The sequence below is a fragment of the Bombina bombina genome, chromosome 5 (assembly GCF_027579735.1).
Source record: "Bombina bombina isolate aBomBom1 chromosome 5, aBomBom1.pri, whole genome shotgun sequence".
In the NCBI taxonomy this organism is placed as follows: Eukaryota; Metazoa; Chordata; class Amphibia; order Anura; family Bombinatoridae; genus Bombina; species Bombina bombina.
Window position 1 is genome coordinate 37,295,210 of NC_069503.1, and position 19,937 is coordinate 37,315,146.

A 19,937-nucleotide genomic window follows, 5' to 3' on the forward strand; every position below is an offset into this window, starting at 1 on the left:
GTGACAGCAATCAGCCAATCACAAATGCATACACGTACCATGTGGCAGCCATTAGCCATTCACAAATGCATACACACTTATTCTTGCACATGCTCAGTAGGAGCTGGTGACTCAGAAAGTTTAAATATAAAAAAACTGTGCACATTTAGTTAATGGAAGTAAATTGGAAATTTGTTTAAAATGGCATGCTCTATCTGAATAATGAAAGTTTAATTTTGATTGAGTGTCCCTTTAAGTGTTTTCCATACAAACACATCCAGACACTTCTGGATCCACCAATTTTTTTTACACAATAACATCTGGGTCCTTTCAGAACCAACACTTTTTTACAGAAAAACAGCCGGATCCTGTCGGATCCATGTCTAGTTTAGACAGAGGTACACAAATTTAACTGTTTTCCACACAAACACATCCAGACACTTCTGGATCCACCAATTTTTTTTACACAATAACATCTGGGTCCTTTCAGAACCAACACTTTTTTACAGAAAAACATCCGTATCCTGCTGGATCCATGTCTAATTTAGACAGATATACACAAATGTAAGTGTTTTCCACACAAACACATCCAGTCACTTCTGGATCCACCAATATTTTACACAAAAACATCTGGGTCCTTTTAGAACCAACACTTTCTTTACAGAAAAACAGCCGGATCCTGATGGATACATGTCTAATTTAGACAGATATAGACAAATTTAAGTGTTTTCCACACAAACACATCCAGACACTTCTGTATCCACCATTTTTTTACACATCAACATCTGGGTCCTTTCAGAACCAACACTTATTTTTTTACAGAAAAACAGCCGGATCCTATCGGATACATGTCTAATTTAGACAGATATACACAAATGTAACTGTTTTCTGCACAAACACATCCAGACACTTCTGGATCCACCATTTTTTTTTACACAATAACATCTGGGTCCTTTCAGAACCAACACTTTTTTACAGAAAAACAGCCTGATCCTGTCGGATCCATGTCTAACTTACACAGATACCTACAAATGTAAATGTTTCCCACACAAACACTTCTAGATCCATCAATGTTTTACACAAAAGCATCTGGGTCCTTTCAGAACCAACCCCTTTTTACAGAAAAAAACAGATCCTTTTGGATCCATGTCTAATTTAGACAGATACACACAAATGTAAGTGTTTTCCACACAAACACTTCTGAATCCCACAATGTTTTTGCACAAAAACATCTGGATCCTACCAGAATCAGCCAATTGTCTTGTAAGATGTATCAAGTCCACGGATTCATCCATACTTGTGGGATATTCTCCTCCCCTACAGGAAGTGGCAAAGAGAGCACCCACAGCAGAGCTGTCTATATAGCTCCCCCCTTAGCTCCACCCCCAGTCATTCTCTTTGCCTACTCTAAGTAACTAGGAAGTGCAGAGCGAGTGTGGTGACAAAAATGTTAGTTTTTTTATTTCTCAAGCAAAAGTTTGTTATTTTAAATGGTGCTGGTGTGTCCTATTTACTCTCTGGCAGAAAAGAGATGAAGATTTGTGCAAGGAGGATTATGATCTTAGCACTTTGTAAATAAGATCCACTGCTGCTCTCACAAGGGCTGAAGAATACAGGAAAACTTCAGTTGGGGGAACGGTTTGCATGCTACTCTGCGTATGAGGTATGTTCAGTCTATATGTTTCTAGACAGACTGTGTTAATTCTAGAAAAGGCTAGCAATATTCCCATGAGGGAAGGGTAAGCTGTATTCAGACACTTGGATAGGAATTTCAGCTTGCATGAAGGGCTCATTAGTTACTGGTGACACTGTTAGGAAAAAACGTTTTTGTTTATTCAGTAAACGATGCAATTATAACGTTTTTTGAAGGGACTAAAGGCGTCATTGTGGCTTGTTTTGGTTTTTTTTTAACCCACATGGTTATTTAAGAGACACTCTGGTGTTTGTTTGATAGGCCTCAAAACATCAAGTGAGGTGGGAGGGGCCTATTTTTGCGCCTCAGTTGCGCAGTTTCTTTTCTTTGGAGACTTCTAACTGCTTCTCCAGAGGTTCCTGCTGTGTTTGAGGGCTGTAAAAGAATTTTTTTCCCCCACAAATTGTTCTGAAGGGCAGGTAGGCGCCACAGCAGAGCTGTGGCAAGGTGCTGAAAGTCCTTTTTACCGGTTTTGGCGTTTTTTCAATCCGGTTTTGTCATTAAGGGGTTAATTGTTTATTTGCATAGCTGTGCAAAGTTACTAAGGTTTTATGATGCTACTGTAAAAATGTTGTTAAGTTTACTGTTTTTTTACACTGTTTTGCAGAATTTGTGCAACTTTTTTTCTCTTAAAGGCACAGTACCGTTTTATTTCTAAGTGTTATTTACTTTGATTACAGTGTTTTCCAAGCTTGCTTGTTACATTACTAGCCTGTTTAACATGTCTGACACCAAGGAAAATCCTTGTTCAATATGTTTGGAAGCCATTGTGGAACCCCCTCTTAGAATGTGTCCCAATTGTACTGATATGTCTATAAACTATAAAGAACATATATTAGCACTTAAAAATAGAGCAATAGATGATTCTCAGTCTTAAGTAAATGAGGGTTCACCATTTAGCTCTCCCCAAGTGTCACAACCAGTAACGCCCGCACAAGTGACGCCAAGTACCTCTAGTGCGTCAAATTCTTTTACTTTACAAGACATGGCCACAGTTAGGAATACAACCCTCACAGAGGTTTTATCTAAACTGCCTGGTTTACAAGGAAAGCGGGACAGCTCTGAGTTAAGGAAAAATGCTGAGCCGTCTCACGCTTTAGTAGCCATATCTGATATGCCCTCACAATGCTCTGAAGGGGCGAGGGATTTGTTATCTGAGGGAGAAATTTCTGATTCAGGAAAGACGCTTCCTCAGACAGATTCTGATATGACGGCCTTTAAATTTAAGCTTGAACACCTCCGCTTATTGCTTAGGGAGGTATTAGCAACTCTAGATGATTGTGACCCTATAGTGGTCCCAGAGAAATTGTGTAAAATGGATAGATACTTAGAGGTTCCTGTTTACACTGATGTTTTTCCAGTCCCTAAGAGGATTGTGAATATTATTGCTAAGGAGTGGGATACACCAGGTATTCCGTTCACTCTCCCTCCTGTTTTTAAGAAAATGTTTCCCATATCTGACACCATAAGGGACTCATGGCAGACAGTTCCTAAGGTGGAGGGAGCTATTTCTACTCTGTCTAAGCGTACAACTATACCTATCGAGGACAGTTGTGCTTTCAAAGATCCTATGGATAAAAAATTAGAGGGTCTCCTGAAGAAAATTTTTGTTCATCAAGGTTTTTCTCTCCAACCTATTGCATGCATTGTTCCTGTAACAACTGCAGCTACTTTCTGGTTTGAGGCTCTAGAAGAGGCTCTTCAAATGGAGACTCCATTAGAGGAAATTATGGATAGAATTAAGGCCCTTATGTTGGCTAATTATTTTATTACAGATGCCGCTTTTCAACTGGCTAAATTAGCAGCAAAGAATTCAGGTTTTGCCATTTTAGCACACAGGGCATTATGGCTTAAGTCCTGGTCTGCTGATGTGTCATCTAAATCTAAACTTTTGAACATTCCTTTCAAGGGTAAGACCCTATTCGGGCCTGAACTGAAAGAGATTATTTCAGACATCACTGGAGGGAAAGGTCATGCCTTCCATCAGGATAGATCAAATAAGATGAGGACCAAACAAAATAATTTTCGTTCCTTTCTGAACTTTAAGAGTGGTCCCGCTTCAGCTTCCTTTGCTACAAAGCAAGAGGGGAATTTTGCCCAATCCAAGTCAGTCTGGAGACCTAACCAGGCTTGGAACAAGGGTAAACAGGCCAAGAAGCCTGCAGCTGCCTCTAAGACAGCATGAAGGGATAGCCCCCGATCCGGGACCGGATTTAGTAGGGGGCAGACTCTCTCTCTTCGCTCAGGCTTGTGCGAGAGATGTTCAGGATCCCTGGGCTTTAGAAATTGTGTCCCAGGGATATCTTCTGGAATTCAAGGGCTCCCTTCCAAGGGGGAGATTTCACATTTCTTGATTGTCTGTAAACCAGACAAAGAGAGAGGCGTTCTTACGCTGTGTAGAAGACCTACATACCATGGGAGTGATCCGCCCAGTCCCAAAAGAGGAACAGGGGCTAGGGTTTTATTCAAGCCTGTTTGTGGTTCCCAAGAAAGAGGGAACTTTCAAACCAATCTTGGATCTCAAAATTCTAAACAAGTTCCTCAAAGTTCCATCATTCAAGATGGAGACTATTCGGACTATTCTACCTCTGATCCAGGAGGGTCAATATATGACTACCTTGGACTTAAAGGATGAATATCTACACATCCCTATTCACAGAGATCATCATCAATTCCTCAGATTCACCTTTCTAAATAGGCATTACCAGTTTGTGGCCCTTCCCTTCGGGTTGGCCACGGCTCCCAGAATTTTCACAAAAGTGCTAGGGTCCCTTCTGACGGTTCTACGACCACGGAGCAAGGCAGTGGCACCTTATCTAGACGACATCTTAATTCAGGCGTCGACTTTCCAGCTAGCCAAGTCTCACATGGACATCGTGTTGGCTTTTCTGAGATCTCACGGGTGGAAGGTGACCATAAAAAAGAGTTCTCTCTTCCCTCTTACAAGAGTTTCCTTCCTAGGGACTCTGATAGACTCGGTAGAAATGAAAATATTTTTGACGGAGGTCAGAAAGTTAAAACTCTTAACCACTTGCCGAGCTCTTCATTCCATTCCTCGGCCATCAGTGGCTCAGTGTATGGAGGTAATCGGACTCATGGTAGCGGCAATGGACATAGTTCCTTTTGCCCGCCTACACCTCAGACCACTGCAGCTATGCATGCCCAAACTGTGGAATGGGGATTATGCAGATTTATCTCCTCAACTGCATCTGGACCAGGAGACCAGAGATTCTCTTCTCTGGTGGTTGTCTCAGGGAATGTGTTTCCGCAGGCCAGAGTGGCTCATTGTAACGACAGATGCCAGCCTGCTAGGCTGGGGTGCAGACTGGAATTCCCTGAAAGCACAGGGCTTATGGTCTCGGGAGGAAGCTCTCCTTCCGATAAACATTCTAGAACTGAGAGCGATATTCAATGCACTTCAAGCGTGGCCTCAGCTTGCTGCGGCCAAATTCATCAGGTTTCAGTCGGACAACATCATGACTGTAGCTTATATCAATCATCAAGGAGGAACAAGGAGTTCTCTAGCGATGATGGAGGTAACCAAAATAATCCGGTGGGCAGAGGATCACTCTTGCCATCTCTCAGCGATCCACATCCCAGGAGTAGAGAACTGGGTGGCGGATTTTCTAAGTCATCAGACTTTTCATCTGGGGGAGTGGGAACTCCATCCGGAGGTATTTGCCCAGCTGATTCAGCTATGGGGCACACCAGAATTGGATCTGATGGCATCTCGTCAGAATGCCAAACTTCCTCGCTACGGGTCCAGTTGCGGGATCTCAAGGCGGTACTGATTGATGCTCTAGCCATGCCTTGGTCCTTCAATCAGGCCTATGTATTTCCACTGTTTCCTCTCCTTCCACGTCTGGTTGCCAGAATCAAGCAGGAGAGAGCTTCGGTAATTATGATAGCACCTGCGTGACCCCGCAGGACTTGGTATGCAGACCTAGTGGACAAGTCCTAGCTTCCACCGTGGACAAGTCCTAGCTTCCACCGTGGACTCTGCCAATGACGCGGGACCTTCTAATCCAAGGTTTAGGGAACTAGCAGATAATCCCTTCTTGGAGAAAAGACAATATCCTAGGAATCCTAATCTTACTCCACGAGTAACCTTTGAATTCACACCAATAAAGATATTTGTGCCAAATCTTATGATAGATCTTCCTGGTGACAGGCTTTCTAGCCTGAATCAGGGTATCAATGACCGACTCAGAGAAACCACGCTTTGATAGAATCAGGCGTTCAATCTCCAAGCAGTCAGACGCAGAGAAATTAGATTTGGATGCGTGTGACTGCTTGGAGATTGAACGCCTGATTCTATCAAAGCGTGGTTTCTCTGAGTCGGTCATTGATACCCTGATTCAGGCTAGAAAGCCTGTCACCAGGAAGATCTATCATAAGATTTGGCACAAATATCTTTATTGGTGTGAATTCAAAGGTTACTCGTGGAGTAAGATTAGGATTCCTAGGATATTGTCTTTTCTCCAAGAAGGGATTATCTGCTAGTTCCCTAAAAGGACAAATATCTGCTTTGTCTATTCTACTTCACAAACGTCTGGCAGATGTTCCAGACGTTCAAGCATTTAGTCAGGCTTTGGTCAGAATCAAGCCTGTATTTAAACCTGTTGCTCCGCTATGGAGCCTAAACTTAGTTCTTAAAGTTCTTCAAGGGGTTCCGTTTGAACCTCTGCATTCCATAGATATTAAGCTTCTATCTTGGAAAGTTTTGTTTTTAGTAGCTATCTCTTTGGCTCGAAGAGTTTCTGAGCTATCTGCTTTACAATGTGATTCACCTTACCTTGTTTTCCATGCAGATAAGGTGGTTTTACGTACCAAACCTGGGTTTCTTTCTAAGGTTGTTTCTAATAAGAATATCAATCAAGAGATTGTGGTTCCTTCTTTGTGTCCTAATCCTTCATCTAAGAAGGAACGTCTGTTACACAATCTTGATGTGGTTCGTGCTTTAAAGTTCTACTTACAAGCAACTAAAGATTTCCGTCAAACATCTTCTTTGTTTGTTGTTTATTCTGGTAAACGGAGAGGTCAAAGGGCTACTGCTACCTCTCTTTCCTTTTGGCTGAAAAGCATCATCCGTTTGGTCTATGAGACTGCTGGCCAGCAGCCTCCTGAAAGAATTACTGCTCATTTTACTAGAGCTGTGGCTTCCACATGGGCTTTTAAAAATGAGGCTTCTGTTGAACAGATTTGTAAGGCGGCGACTTGGTCTTCGCTTCATACTTTTTAAAAATTTTACAAATTCAATACTTTTGCTACTTCAGAGGCTATTTTTGGGAGAAAGGTTCTACAAGCAGTGGAGCCTTCCGTTTAAGGTCCCTGTCTTGTCCCTCCCTTCATCCGTGTCCTAAAGCTTTGGTATTGGTATCCCACAAGTAAGGATGAATCCGTGGACTCGATACATCTTACAAGAGAAAACATAATTTATGCTTACCTGATAAATTTATTTCTCTTGTGATGTATCGAGTCCATGGCCCGCCCTGTTTTTTAAGACAGGCATATATATTTTTATTTTAAAACTTTCAGTCACCACTGCACCCTATAGTTTCTCCTTTTTCTTCCTAGCCTTCGGTCGTATGACTGGGGGGTGAAGCTAAGGGGGGAGCTATATAGACAGCTCTGCTGTGGGTGCTCTCTTTGCCACTTCCTGTAGGGGAGGAGAATATCCCACAAGTAAGGATGAATCCGTGGACTCGATACATCACAAGAGAAATAAATTTATCAGGTAAGCATAAATTATGTTTTTTTTACGGAAACACAGTTGTATTCATGTCCTATTAAGACAGAGACACACACAAATTCAGGTATTTTCCAAGCAAACACATCCAGACAGTGCTGAATCTAATGCTATTTTATAAAAACACATCTAATAACTTCCAGAACCGTCTCTATTTAACGAAAAAAAGCAGCATTCTGCTGGATCCATCTCTGTTTTAGTGTTTTCCATGCAAACACATCTATACACTGGGGGATCCATCACTATTTTTGACAAAAAAACATCTGGATTCTACTAGCACCATCTCTTTTTAACAGATAAACAGCTGGATCATGTTGGATCCATGGATAACTTACACAGACACACACATATCCAAATGTTTTCCACACAAACCACACATATCAAAATGTTTTCCACAAAAATATATCCAGGCTCTATTGGATCTAATGCTATTTAAAAAACAACAACATATAGATCCTACTAAAATTGACATTTTTATTACAGAAAAATAGCTGTAAACAGCTTGATCCATGTCTAATTTAGAAAGACACATATAAATGTAAGTGCTTTCCACACAAAAACATCCAGACACTGCCTGAACTAATGCTATTTTAGACAAAAACATCTTATCCTCTCAGAAGCAACTCTGCCTGATCCATATCTAATTTAGACTGACACATACAAAATCCAAATGTTTTCCATACAAACTCATCTAGACATTGCTGGATCAAATGCTATTATTCACCAAAAGACCAGGATCCTACCAGAATCAACTCTTTTTTTACATCTAAACAGCTGGATACTGCCGGAGTCTAATTTAGACAGGTACATACAAATCCAAGTCCTTTCAACACAAACACATCCAGACACTGTCCAGGATCAAAAGCTATTGTACACAAAAACATCAGGTTTCTACCAGAACCAACTCCCTTCTGAATCTAGTGCTATATTTACACACAAACAAAATGTGTTGGTTCTGAAAGGACCTAGATGTTTTTGTGTAAAATATTGTTGGATCCAGAAGTGTCTGAAAACACTTACATTTGTGTATCTCTGTCTAAATTAGACATGGATCCGGTAGGATCCGGCTTTTACCCACACCCCTAGTGAAGGGGTTAATACAAAGTGCAGCTCTTCTCAGTACTAGTGAAAGTGCTCATATATATTGTGTAGCTTTATGTATATAGTGTAGCTTTATGTATATAGTGTAGCTTTATGTATACAGGGAGTGCAGAATTATTAGGCAAATGAGTATTTTGACCACATCATCCTCTTTATGCATGTTGTCTTACTCCAAGCTGTATAGGCTCGAAAGCCTACTACCAATTAAGCATATTAGGTGATGTGCATCTCTGTAATGAGAAGGGGTGTGGTCTAATGACATCAACACCCTATATCAGGTGTGCATAATTATTAGGCAACTTCCTTTCCTTTGGCAAAATGGGTCAAAAGAAGGACTTGACAGGCTCAGAAAAGTAAAAAATAGTGAGATATCTTGCAGAGGGATGCAGCACTCTTAAAATTGCAAAGCTTCTGAAGCGTGATCATCGAACAATCAAGCGTTTCATTCAAAATAGTCAACAGGGTCGCAAGAAGCGTGTGGAAAAACCAAGGCGCAAAATAACTGCCCATAAACTGAGAAAAGTCAAGCGTGCAGCTGCCAAGATGCCACTTGCCACCAGTTTGGCCATATTTCAGAGCTGCAACATCACTGGAGTGCCCAAAAGCACAAGGTGTGCAATACTCAGAGACATGGCCAAGGTAAGAAAGGCTGAAAGACGACCACCACTGAACAAGACACACAAGCTGAAACGTCAAGACTGGGCCAAGAAATATCTCAAGACTGATTTTTCTAAGGTTTTATGGACTGATGAAATGAGAGTGAGTCTTGATGGGCCAGATGGATGGGCCCGTGGCTGGATTGGTAAAGGGCAGAGAGCTCCAGTCCGACTCAGACGCCAGCAAGGTGGAGGTGGAGTACTGGTTTGGGCTGGTACCATCAAAGATGAGCTTGTGGGGCCTTTTCGGGGTGAGGATGGAGTCAAGCTCAACTCCCAGTCCTACTTCCAGTTTCTGGAAGACACCTTCTTCAAGCAGTGGTACAGGAAGAAGTCTGCATCCTTCGAGAAAAACATGATTTTCATGCAGGACAATGCTCCATCACACGCGTCCAAGTACTCCACAGCGTGGCTGGCAAGAAAGAGTATAAAAGAAGAAAATCTAATGACATGGCCTCCTTGTTCACCTGATCTGAACCCCATTGAGAACCTGTGGTCCATCATCAAATGTGAGATTTACAAGGAGGGAAAACAGTACACCTCTCTGAACAGTGTCTGGGAGGCTGTGGTTGCTGCTGCACGCAATGTTGATGGTGAACAGATCAAAACACTGACAGAATCCATGGGTGGCAGGCTTTTGAGTGTCCTTGCAAAGAAAGGTAGCCATATTGGTCACTGATTTGTTTTTGTTTTGTTTTTGAATGTCAGAAATGTATATTTGTGAATGTTGAGATGTTATATTGGTTTCACTGGTAAAAATAAATAATTGAAATGGGTATATATTTGTTTTTTGTTAAGTTGCCTAATAATTATGCACAGTAATAGTAACCTGCACACACAGATATCCCCCTAAAATAGCTATAACTAAAAACAAACTAAAAACTACTTCCAAAACTATTCAGCTTTGATATTAATGAGTTTTTTGGGTTCATTGAGAACATGGTTGTTCAATAATAAAATTAGTCCTCAAAAATACAACTTGCCTAATAATTCTGCACTCCCTGTATAGTGTAGCTGTAATGCACTAGTAGAGGATATGACAGTGACAATGTGCTCAGTGCTAGTGAAAGTGCTAATATATATAGTGTAGCTTTATGTATATAGTGTAGCTGTAATGCACTAGTAGAGGATATGACAGTGACAATGTGCTCAGTGCTAGTGAAAGTGCTAATATATATTGTGTAGCTTTATGTATATAGTGTAGCTGTAATGCACTAGTAGAGGATATGGCAGTGACAATGTGCTCAGTGCTAGTGAAAGTGCTAATATATATTGTGTAGCTCTATGTATATAGTGTAGCTGTAATGCACTAGTAGAGGATATGACAGTGACAATGTGCTCAGTGCTAGTGAAAGTGCTAATATATATTGTGTAGCTTTATGTATATAGTGTAGCTGTAATGCACTAGTAGAGGATATGACAGTGACAATGTGCTCAGTGCTAGTGAAAGTGCTAATATATATTGTGTAGCTTTATGTATATAGTGTAGCTGTAATGCACTAGTAGAGGTTATGACAGTGACAATGTGCTCAGTGCTAGTGAAAGTGCTAATATATATTGTGTAGCTTTATGTATATAGTGTAGCTGTAATGCACTAGTAGAGGATATGACAGTGACAATGGGCTCAGTGCTAGTGAAAGTGCTAATATATATTGTGTAGCTTTATGTATATAGTGTAGCTGTAATGCACTAGTAGAGGATATGACAGTGACAATGTGCTCAGTGCTAGTGAAAGTGCTAATATATATTGTGTAGCTTTATGTATATAGTGCAGCTGTAGTGCACTAGTAGAGGATATGACAGTGACAATGTGCTCAGTGCTAGTGAAAGTGCTAATATAAATTGTGTAGCTTTATGTATATAGTGTAGCTGTAATGCACTAGTAGAGGATATGACAGTGACAATGTGCTCAGTGCTAGTGAAAGTGCTAATATATATTGTGTAGCTTTATGTATATAGTGTAGCTGTAATGCACTAGTAGAGGATATGACAGTGACAATGTTCTCAGTGCTAGTGAAAGTGCTAATATATATTGTGTAGCTTTATGTATATAGTGTAGCTGTAATGCACTAGTAGAGGATATGACAGTGACAATGTGCTCAGTGCTAGTGAAAGTGCTAATATATATTGTGTAGCTTTATGTATATAGTGTAGCTGTAATGCACTAGTAGAGGATATGACAGTGACAATGTGCTCAGTGCTAGTAAAAGTGCTAATATATATTGTGTAGCTTTATGTATATAGTGTAGCTGTAATGCACTAGTAGAGGATATGACAGTGACAATGGGCTCAGTGCTAGTGAAAGTGCTTATATATATTGTGTAGCTTTATGTATATAGTGTAGCTGTAATGCACTAGTAGAGGATATGACAGTGACAATGTGCTCAGTGCTAGTGAAAGTGCTAATATATATTGTGTAGCTTTATGTATATAGTGTAGCTGTAGTGCACTAGTAGAGGATATGACAGTGACAATGTGCTCAGTGCTAGTGAAAGTGCTAATATATATTGTGTAGCTTTATGTATATAGTGTAGCTGTAATGCACTAGTAGAGGATATGACAGTGACAATGGGCTCAGTGCTAGTGAAAGTGCTGATATATATTGTGTAGCTTTATGTATATAGTGTAGCTGTAATGCACTAGTAGAGGATATGACAGTGACAATGTGCTCAGTGCTAGTAAAAGTGCTAATATATATTGTATAGCTTTATGCATATAGTGTAGCTGTAATGCACTAGTAGAGGATATGACAGTGACAATGGGTTCAGTGCTAGTGAAAGTGCTAATATATATTGTGTAGCTTTATGTATATAGTGTATCTGTAATGCACTAGTAGAGGATATGACAGTGACAATGTGCTCAGTGCTAGTGAAAGTGCTAATATATATTGTGTAGCTTTATGTATATAATGCAGCTGTAATGCACTAGTAGAGGATATGACAGTGACAATGGGCTCAGTGCTAGTGAAAGTGCTAATATATATTGTGTAGCTTTATGTATATAGTGTAGCTGTAATGCACTAGTAGAGGATATGACAGTGACAATGTGCTCAGTGCTAGTGAAAGTGCTAATATATATTGTGTAGCTTTATGTATATAGTGCAGCTCTAATGCACTAGTAGAGGATATGACAGTGACAATGGGCTCAGTGCTAGTGAAGTGCTAATATATATTGTATAGCTTTAGGTATATAGTGTAGCTGTAATGCACTAGTAGAGGATATGACAGTGACAATGTGCTCAGTGCTAGTGAAAGTGCTAATATATATTGTGTAGCTTTATGTATATAGTGTAGCTGTAATGTACTAGTAGAGGATATGACAGTGACAATGTACTCAGTGCTAGTGAAAGTGCTAATATATATTGTGTAGCTTTATGTATATAGTGTAGCTTTATGTATATAGTGTAGCTGTAATGCACTAGTAGAGGATATGACAGTGACAATGTACTCAGTGCTAGTGAAAGTGCTAATATATATTGTGTAGCTTTATGTATATAGTGCAGCTGTAATGCACTAGTAGAGGATATGACAGTGACAATGTGCTCAGTGCTAGTGAAAGTGCTAATATATATTGTGTAGCTTTATGTATATAGTGCAGCTGTAATGCACTAGTAGAGGATATGACAGTGACAATGTGCTCAGTGCTAGTGAAAGTTCTAATATATATTGTGTAGCTTTATGTATATAGTGTAGCTGTAATGCACTAATAGAGGATATGACAGTGGCAATGGGCTCAGTGCTAGTGAAAGTGCTAATATATATTGTGTAGCTTTAAGTATATAGTGTAGCTGTAATGCACTAGTAGAGGATATGACAGTGACAATGTGTTCAGTGCTAGTGAAAGTGCTAATATATATTGTGTAGCTTTATGTATATAGTGTAACTGTAATGTACTAGTAGAGGATATGACAGTGACAATGTGCTCAGTGCTAGTGAAAGTGCTAATATATATTGTGTAGCTTTATGTATATAGTGCAGCTGTAATGCACTAGTAGAGGATATGACAGTGACAATGTGCTCAGTGCTAGTGAAAGTGCTAATATATATAGTGTGCCTTTATGTATATAGTGCAGCTGTAATGCACTAGTAGAGGATATGACAGTGACCATGGGCTCAGTGCTAGTGAAAGTGCTAATATATATTGTGTAGCTGTATGTATATAGTGCAGCTGTAATGCACTAGTAGAGGATATGACAGTGACAATGTGCTCAGTGCTAGTGAAAGTGCTAATATATATTGTGTAGCTTTATGTATATAGTGTAGCTGTAATGCACTAGTAGAGGATATGACAGTGACAATGTGCTCAGTGCTAGTGAAAGTGCTAATATATATTGTGTAGCTTTATGTATATAGTGTAGCTGTAATGCACTAGTAGAGGATATGACAGTGACAATGTGCTCAGTGCTAGTGAAAGTGCTTATATATATTGTGTAACTGTAATGTACTAGTAGAGGATATGACAGTGACAATGTGCTCAGTGCTAGTGAAAGTGCTAATATATATTGTGTAGCTTTATGTATATAGTGTAGCTGTAATGCACTAGTAGAGGATATGACAGTGACAATGGGCTCAGTGCTAATGAAAGTGCTAATATATATTGTGTAGCTTTATGTATATAGTGTAGCTGTAATGCACTAGTAGAGGATATGACAGTGACAATGTGCTCAGTGCTAGTGAAAGTGCTAATATATATTGTGTAGCTTTATGTATATAGTGTAGCTGTAATGCACTAGTAGAGGATATGACCGTGACAATGTGCTCAGTGCTAGTGAAAGTGCTAATATATATTGTGTAGCTTTATGTATATAGTGTAGCTGTAATGCACTAGTAGAGGATATGACCGTGACAATGTGCTCAGTGCTAGTGAAAGTGCTAATATATATTGTGTAGCTTTATGTATATTGTGTAGCTGTAATGCACTAGTAGATGATATGACAGTGACAATGTGCTCAGTGCTAGTGAATGTGCTAATATATATTGTGTAGCTTTATGTATATTGTGTAGCTGTAATGCACTAGTAGAGGATATGACAGTGACAATGTGCTCAGTGCTAGTGAAAGTGCTAATATATATTGTGTAGCTTTATGTATATTGTGTAGCTGTAATGCACTAGTAGATGATATGACAGTGACAATGTGCTCAATGCTAGTGAATGTGCTAATATATATTGTGTAGCTTTATGTATATTGTGTAGCTGTAATGCACTAGTAGAGGATATGACAGTGACAATGTGCTCAGTGCTAGTGAAAGTGCTAATATATATTGTGTAGCTTTATGTATATAGTGTATCTGTAATGCACTAGTAGAGGATATGACAGTGACAATGTGCTCAGTGCTAGTGAAAGTGCTAATATATATTGTGTAGCTTTATGTATATAGTGTAGCTGTAATGCACTAGTAGAGGATATGACAGTGACAATGGGCTCAGTGCTAGTGCAAGTGCTAATATATATATTGTGTAGCTTTATGTATATAGTGTAGCTGTAATGCACTAGTAGAGGATATGACAGTGACAATGTGCTCAGTGCTAGTGAAAGTGCTAATATATATTGTGTAGCTTTATTTATATAGTTTAGCTGTAATGCACTAGTAGAAGTAGAGGATATGACAGTGACAATGTGCTCAGTGCTAGTGAAAGTGCTAATATATATTGTGTAGCTTTATGTATATAGTGTAGCTGTAATTCACTAGTAGAGGATATGACAGTGACAATGTGCTCAGTGCTAGTGAAAGTGCTAATATATATTGTGTAGCTTTATGTATATAGTGTAGCTGTAATGCACTAGTAGAGGATATGACAGTGACAATGGGCTCAGTGCTAGTGAAAGTGCTAATATATATTGTGTAGCTTTATGTATATAGTGTAGCTGTAATGCACTAGTAGAGGATATGACAGTGACAATGGGCTCAGTGCTAGTGAAAGTGCTAATATATATTGTGTAGCTTTATGTATATAGTGTAGCTGTAATGCACTAGTAGAGGATATGACAGTGACAATGTGCTCAGTGCTAATGAAAGTGCTAATATATATTGTGTAGCTTTAAGTATATAGTGTAGCTGTAATGCACTAGTAGAGGATATGACAGTGACAATGTGCTCAGTGCTAGTGAAAGTGCTAATATATATTGTGTAGCTTTATGTATATAGTGTAGCTGTAATGCACTAGTAGAGGATATGACAGTGACAATGTGCTCAGTGCTAGTGAAAGTGCTAATATATATTGTGTAGCTTTATGTATATTGTGTAGCTGTAATGCACTAGTAGAGGATATGACAGTGACAATGTGCTCAGTGCTAGTGAATGTGCTAATATATATTGTGTAGCTTTATGTATATTGTGTAGCTGTAATGCACTAGTAGAGGATATGACAGTGACAATGGGCTCAGTGCTAGTGAAAGTGCTAATATATATTGTGTAGCTATATGTATATAGTGTAGCTGTAATGCACTAGTAGAGGATATGACAGTGACAATGTGCTCAGTGCTAGTGAAAGTGCTAATATATATAGTGTAGCTTTATGTATATAGTGTAGCTGTAATTCACTAGTAGAGGATATGACAGTGACAATGTGCTCAGTGCTAGTGAAAGTGCTAATATATATTGTGTAGCTTTATGTATATAGTGTAGCTGTAATGCACTAGTAGAGGATATGACAGTGACAATGGGCTCAGTGCTAATGAAAGTGCTAATATATATTGTGTAGCTTTAAGTATATAGTGTAGCTGTAATGCACTAGTAGAGGATATGACAGTGACAATGGGCTCAGTGCTAGTGAAAGTGCTAATATATATTGTGTAGCTTTATGTATATAGTGTAGCTGTAATGCACTAGTAGAGGATATGACAGTGACAATGTGCTCAGTGCTAGTGAAAGTGCTAATATATATTGTGTAGCTTTATGTATATTGTGTAGCTGTAATGCACTAGTAGAGGATATGACAGTGACAATGTGCTCAGTGCTAGTGAATGTGCTAATATATATTGTGTAGCTTTATGTATATTGTGTAGCTGTAATGCACTAGTAGAGGATATGACAGTGACAATGGGCTCAGTTCTAGTGAAAGTGCTAATATATATTGTGTAGCTTTATGTATATAGTGTAGCTGTAATGCACTAGAGGATATGACAGTGACAATGGGCTCAGTGCTAGTGAAAGTGCTAATATATATTGTGTAGCTTTATGTATATAGTGTAGCTGTAATGCACTAGTAGAGGATATGACAGTGACAATGGGCTCAGTGCTAGTGAAAGTGCTAATATATATTGTGTAGCTTTATGTATATAGTGTAGCTGTAATGCACTAGTAGAGGATATGACAGTGACAATGGGCTCAGTGCTAGTGAAAGTGCTAATATATATTGTGTAGCTTTATGTATATAGTGTAGCTGTAATGCACTAGTAGAGGATATGACAGTGACAATGTGCTCAGTGCTAATGAAAGTGCTAATATATATTGTGTAGCTTTAAGTATATAGTGTAGCTGTAATGCACTAGTAGAGGATATGACAGTGACAATGTGCTCAGTGCTAGTGAAAGTGCTAATATATATTGTGTAGCTTTATGTATATAGTGTAGCTGTAATGCACTAGTAGAGGATATGACAGTGACAATGTGCTCAGTGCTAGTGAAAGTGCTAATATATATTGTGTAGCTTTATGTATATTGTGTAGCTGTAATGCACTAGTAGAGGATATGACAGTGACAATGTGCTCAGTGCTAGTGAATGTGCTAATATATATTGTGTAGCTTTATGTATATTGTGTAGCTGTAATGCACTAGTAGAGGATATGACAGTGACAATGGGCTCAGTGCTAGTGAAAGTGCTAATATATATTGTGTAGCTTTATGTATATAGTGTAGCTGTAATGCACTAGTAGAGGATATGACAGTGACAATGTGCTCAGTGCTAGTGAAAGTGCTAATATATATAGTGTAGCTTTATGTATATAGTGTAGCTGTAATTCACTAGTAGAGGATATGACAGTGACAATGTGCTCAGTGCTAGTGAAAGTGCTAATATATATTGTGTAGCTTTATGTATATAGTGTAGCTGTAATGCACTAGTAGAGGATATGACAGTGACAATGGGCTCAGTGCTAATGAAAGTGCTAATATATATTGTGTAGCTTTAAGTATATAGTGTAGCTGTAATGCACTAGTAGAGGATATGACAGTGACAATGGGCTCAGTGCTAGTGAAAGTGCTAATATATATTGTGTAGCTTTATGTATATAGTGTAGCTGTAATGCACTAGTAGAGGATATGACAGTGACAATGTGCTCAGTGCTAGTGAAAGTGCTAATATATATTGTGTAGCTTTATGTATATTGTGTAGCTGTAATGCACTAGTAGAGGATATGACAGTGACAATGTGCTCAGTGCTAGTGAATGTGCTAATATATATTGTGTAGCTTTATGTATATTGTGTAGCTGTAATGCACTAGTAGAGGATATGACAGTGACAATGGGCTCAGTTCTAGTGAAAGTGCTAATATATATTGTGTAGCTTTATGTATATAGTGTAGCTGTAATGCACTAGAGGATATGACAGTGACAATGGGCTCAGTGCTAGTGAAAGTGCTAATATATATTGTGTAGCTTTATGTATATAGTGTAGCTGTAATGCACTAGTAGAGGATGTGACAGTGACAATGTGCTCAGTGCTAGTGAAAGTGCTAATATATATTGTGTAGCTTTATGTATATAGTGCAGCTGTAATGCACTAGTAGAGGATATGACAGTGACAATGTGCTCAGTGCTAGTGAAAGTGCTAATATATATTGTGTAGCTTTATGTATATAGTGTAGCTGTAATGCACTAGTAGAGGATATGACAGTGACAATGGGCTCAGTGCTAGTGAAAGTGCTAATATATATTGTGTAGCTTTATATGTATATAGTGTAGCTGTAATGCACTAGTAGAGGATATGACAGTGACAATGGGCTCAGTGCTAGTGAAAGTGCTAATATATATTGTGTAGCTTTATGTATATAGTGTAGCTGTAATGCACTAGTAGAGGATATGACAGTGACAATGTGCTCAGTGCTAGTGAAAGTGCTAATATATATTGTGTAGCTTTATGTATATAGTATGGCTGTAATGCACTAGTAGAGGATATGACAGTGACAATGTGCTCAGTGCTAGTGAAAGTGCTAATATATATTGTGTAGCTTTATGTATATAATGTAGCTGTAATGCACTAGCAGAGGATATGACAGTGACAATGTGCTCAGTGCTAGTGAAAGTGCTAATATATATTGTGCAGCTTTATGTATATAGTGCAGCTGTAATGCACTAGTAGAGGATATGACAGTGACAATGGGCTCAGTGCTAGTGAAAGTGCTAATATATATTGTGTAGCTTTATGTATATAGTGTAGCTGCAATGCACTAGTAGAGGATATGACAGTGACAATGTGCTCAGTGCTAGTGAAAGTGCTAATATATATTGTGTAGCTTTATGTATATAGTGTAGCTGTAATGTACTAGTAGAGGATATGACAGTGACAATGTGCTCAGTTACTAATTTAAAGGGCCATAATACCCAAATGTTTAAACACTTGAAAGTGATGCAGCATAGCTGTAAAAAGCTGACTAGAAAATATCTCCTGAACATCTCTATGTAAAAAAGAAAGATATTTTATCACAAAAGTTTCTCAGTAGCCACATTCCATTGTAAAGGACTTCTAAGCAGCATTTTAGTGCTTAGGGGATGAGCCTCGTGCACTCTCATATTATTTCCCTATTCAGCTTACTATGAAATCTCATGAGAGTTAAGTCAAATCTCATGAGATCACAGTAAGAGTTCATGACCTCAGCACTGCTGATGCTGATTGGCTGCTGTTCATTTCTTCAATTTTTTTATTTTTTTACCTGCAGCTGGGAGCAGGTGAAGTATAACTTTTTACACAGAACTTAGTCTGCTGAGCTGAGGAGATTGTGGGGTAAAATATCTTCCTTTTTTACATAGAGATGCTAAGGTGATATTTTCCTGTCAGCTTTTTACAGTTATACTGCTTCAGTTTCAAGTGATTTAGCATATGAGTATTATGTCCCTTTAATGAATTTGCAGCATTTAAACAATATTAAAAAGCATCCAATTTGTCTTTGAAATGTTTGCATTTTTAATTTTGTCTGATTGGCTGTTGGTTAACATGTGACTTCTCTACATGTATTCTGGGAGATGTAGTTCAGTATTGGACGGACCTTTATTCCCCTCCCATTTACTTCCTATGCAGCTGTTGCTGGGTGAGTGAGTCAGGCTGTGTGTATTGTGTGATAAATGTGTTAGTCACTTTCTGTTCTTCTTAAAAAGTTTATAATTGTTATAAATGTTATTGTTATGTTAATGCTTGTTATTCACCTGCTTGTGCCAGGCAATGGGGAAGTAAGTGCTGTTCAACTTACTGTGTGCTGCTCTCTGTGCTAGTGAAGGTTTAATACCCACTACAGATTTCTTTGCTAGTGAAGGGTTAATACACACTGTGCTGCTCTCTGTTCTAGTGAAGGGTTAATACACACTGTGCTGCTCTCTGTGCTAGTGAAGGGTTAATACACACTGTGCTGCTCTCTGTGCTAGTGAAGGGTTAATACACACTGTACTGCTCTCTGTGCTAGTGAAGGGTTAATACACACTGTACTGCTCTCTGTGCTAGTGAAGGGTTAATACACACTGTGCTGCTCTCTGTGCTAGTGAAGGGTTCATACACACTGTACTGCTCTCTGTGCTAGTGAAGGGTTAATACACACTGTTCTGCTCTCT

The 19,937-nt window shown here is 38.9% G+C and overlaps 1 protein-coding gene across 1 annotated transcript in view; it reads left to right on the forward strand.

The window, feature by feature from the left end:
* The window catches only part of LOC128661264 (zinc finger protein 585A-like), a 185,106-nt gene that overhangs the window by 82,831 nt on the left and 82,338 nt on the right, over positions 1–19,937 (forward strand). Inside the window, exon 5 of the mRNA XM_053715538.1 lies at positions 19,359–19,423. Coding sequence (XP_053571513.1) covers positions 19,359–19,423 — 65 coding nt within the window. The remainder of the gene's footprint in view (positions 1–19,358; positions 19,424–19,937) is intronic.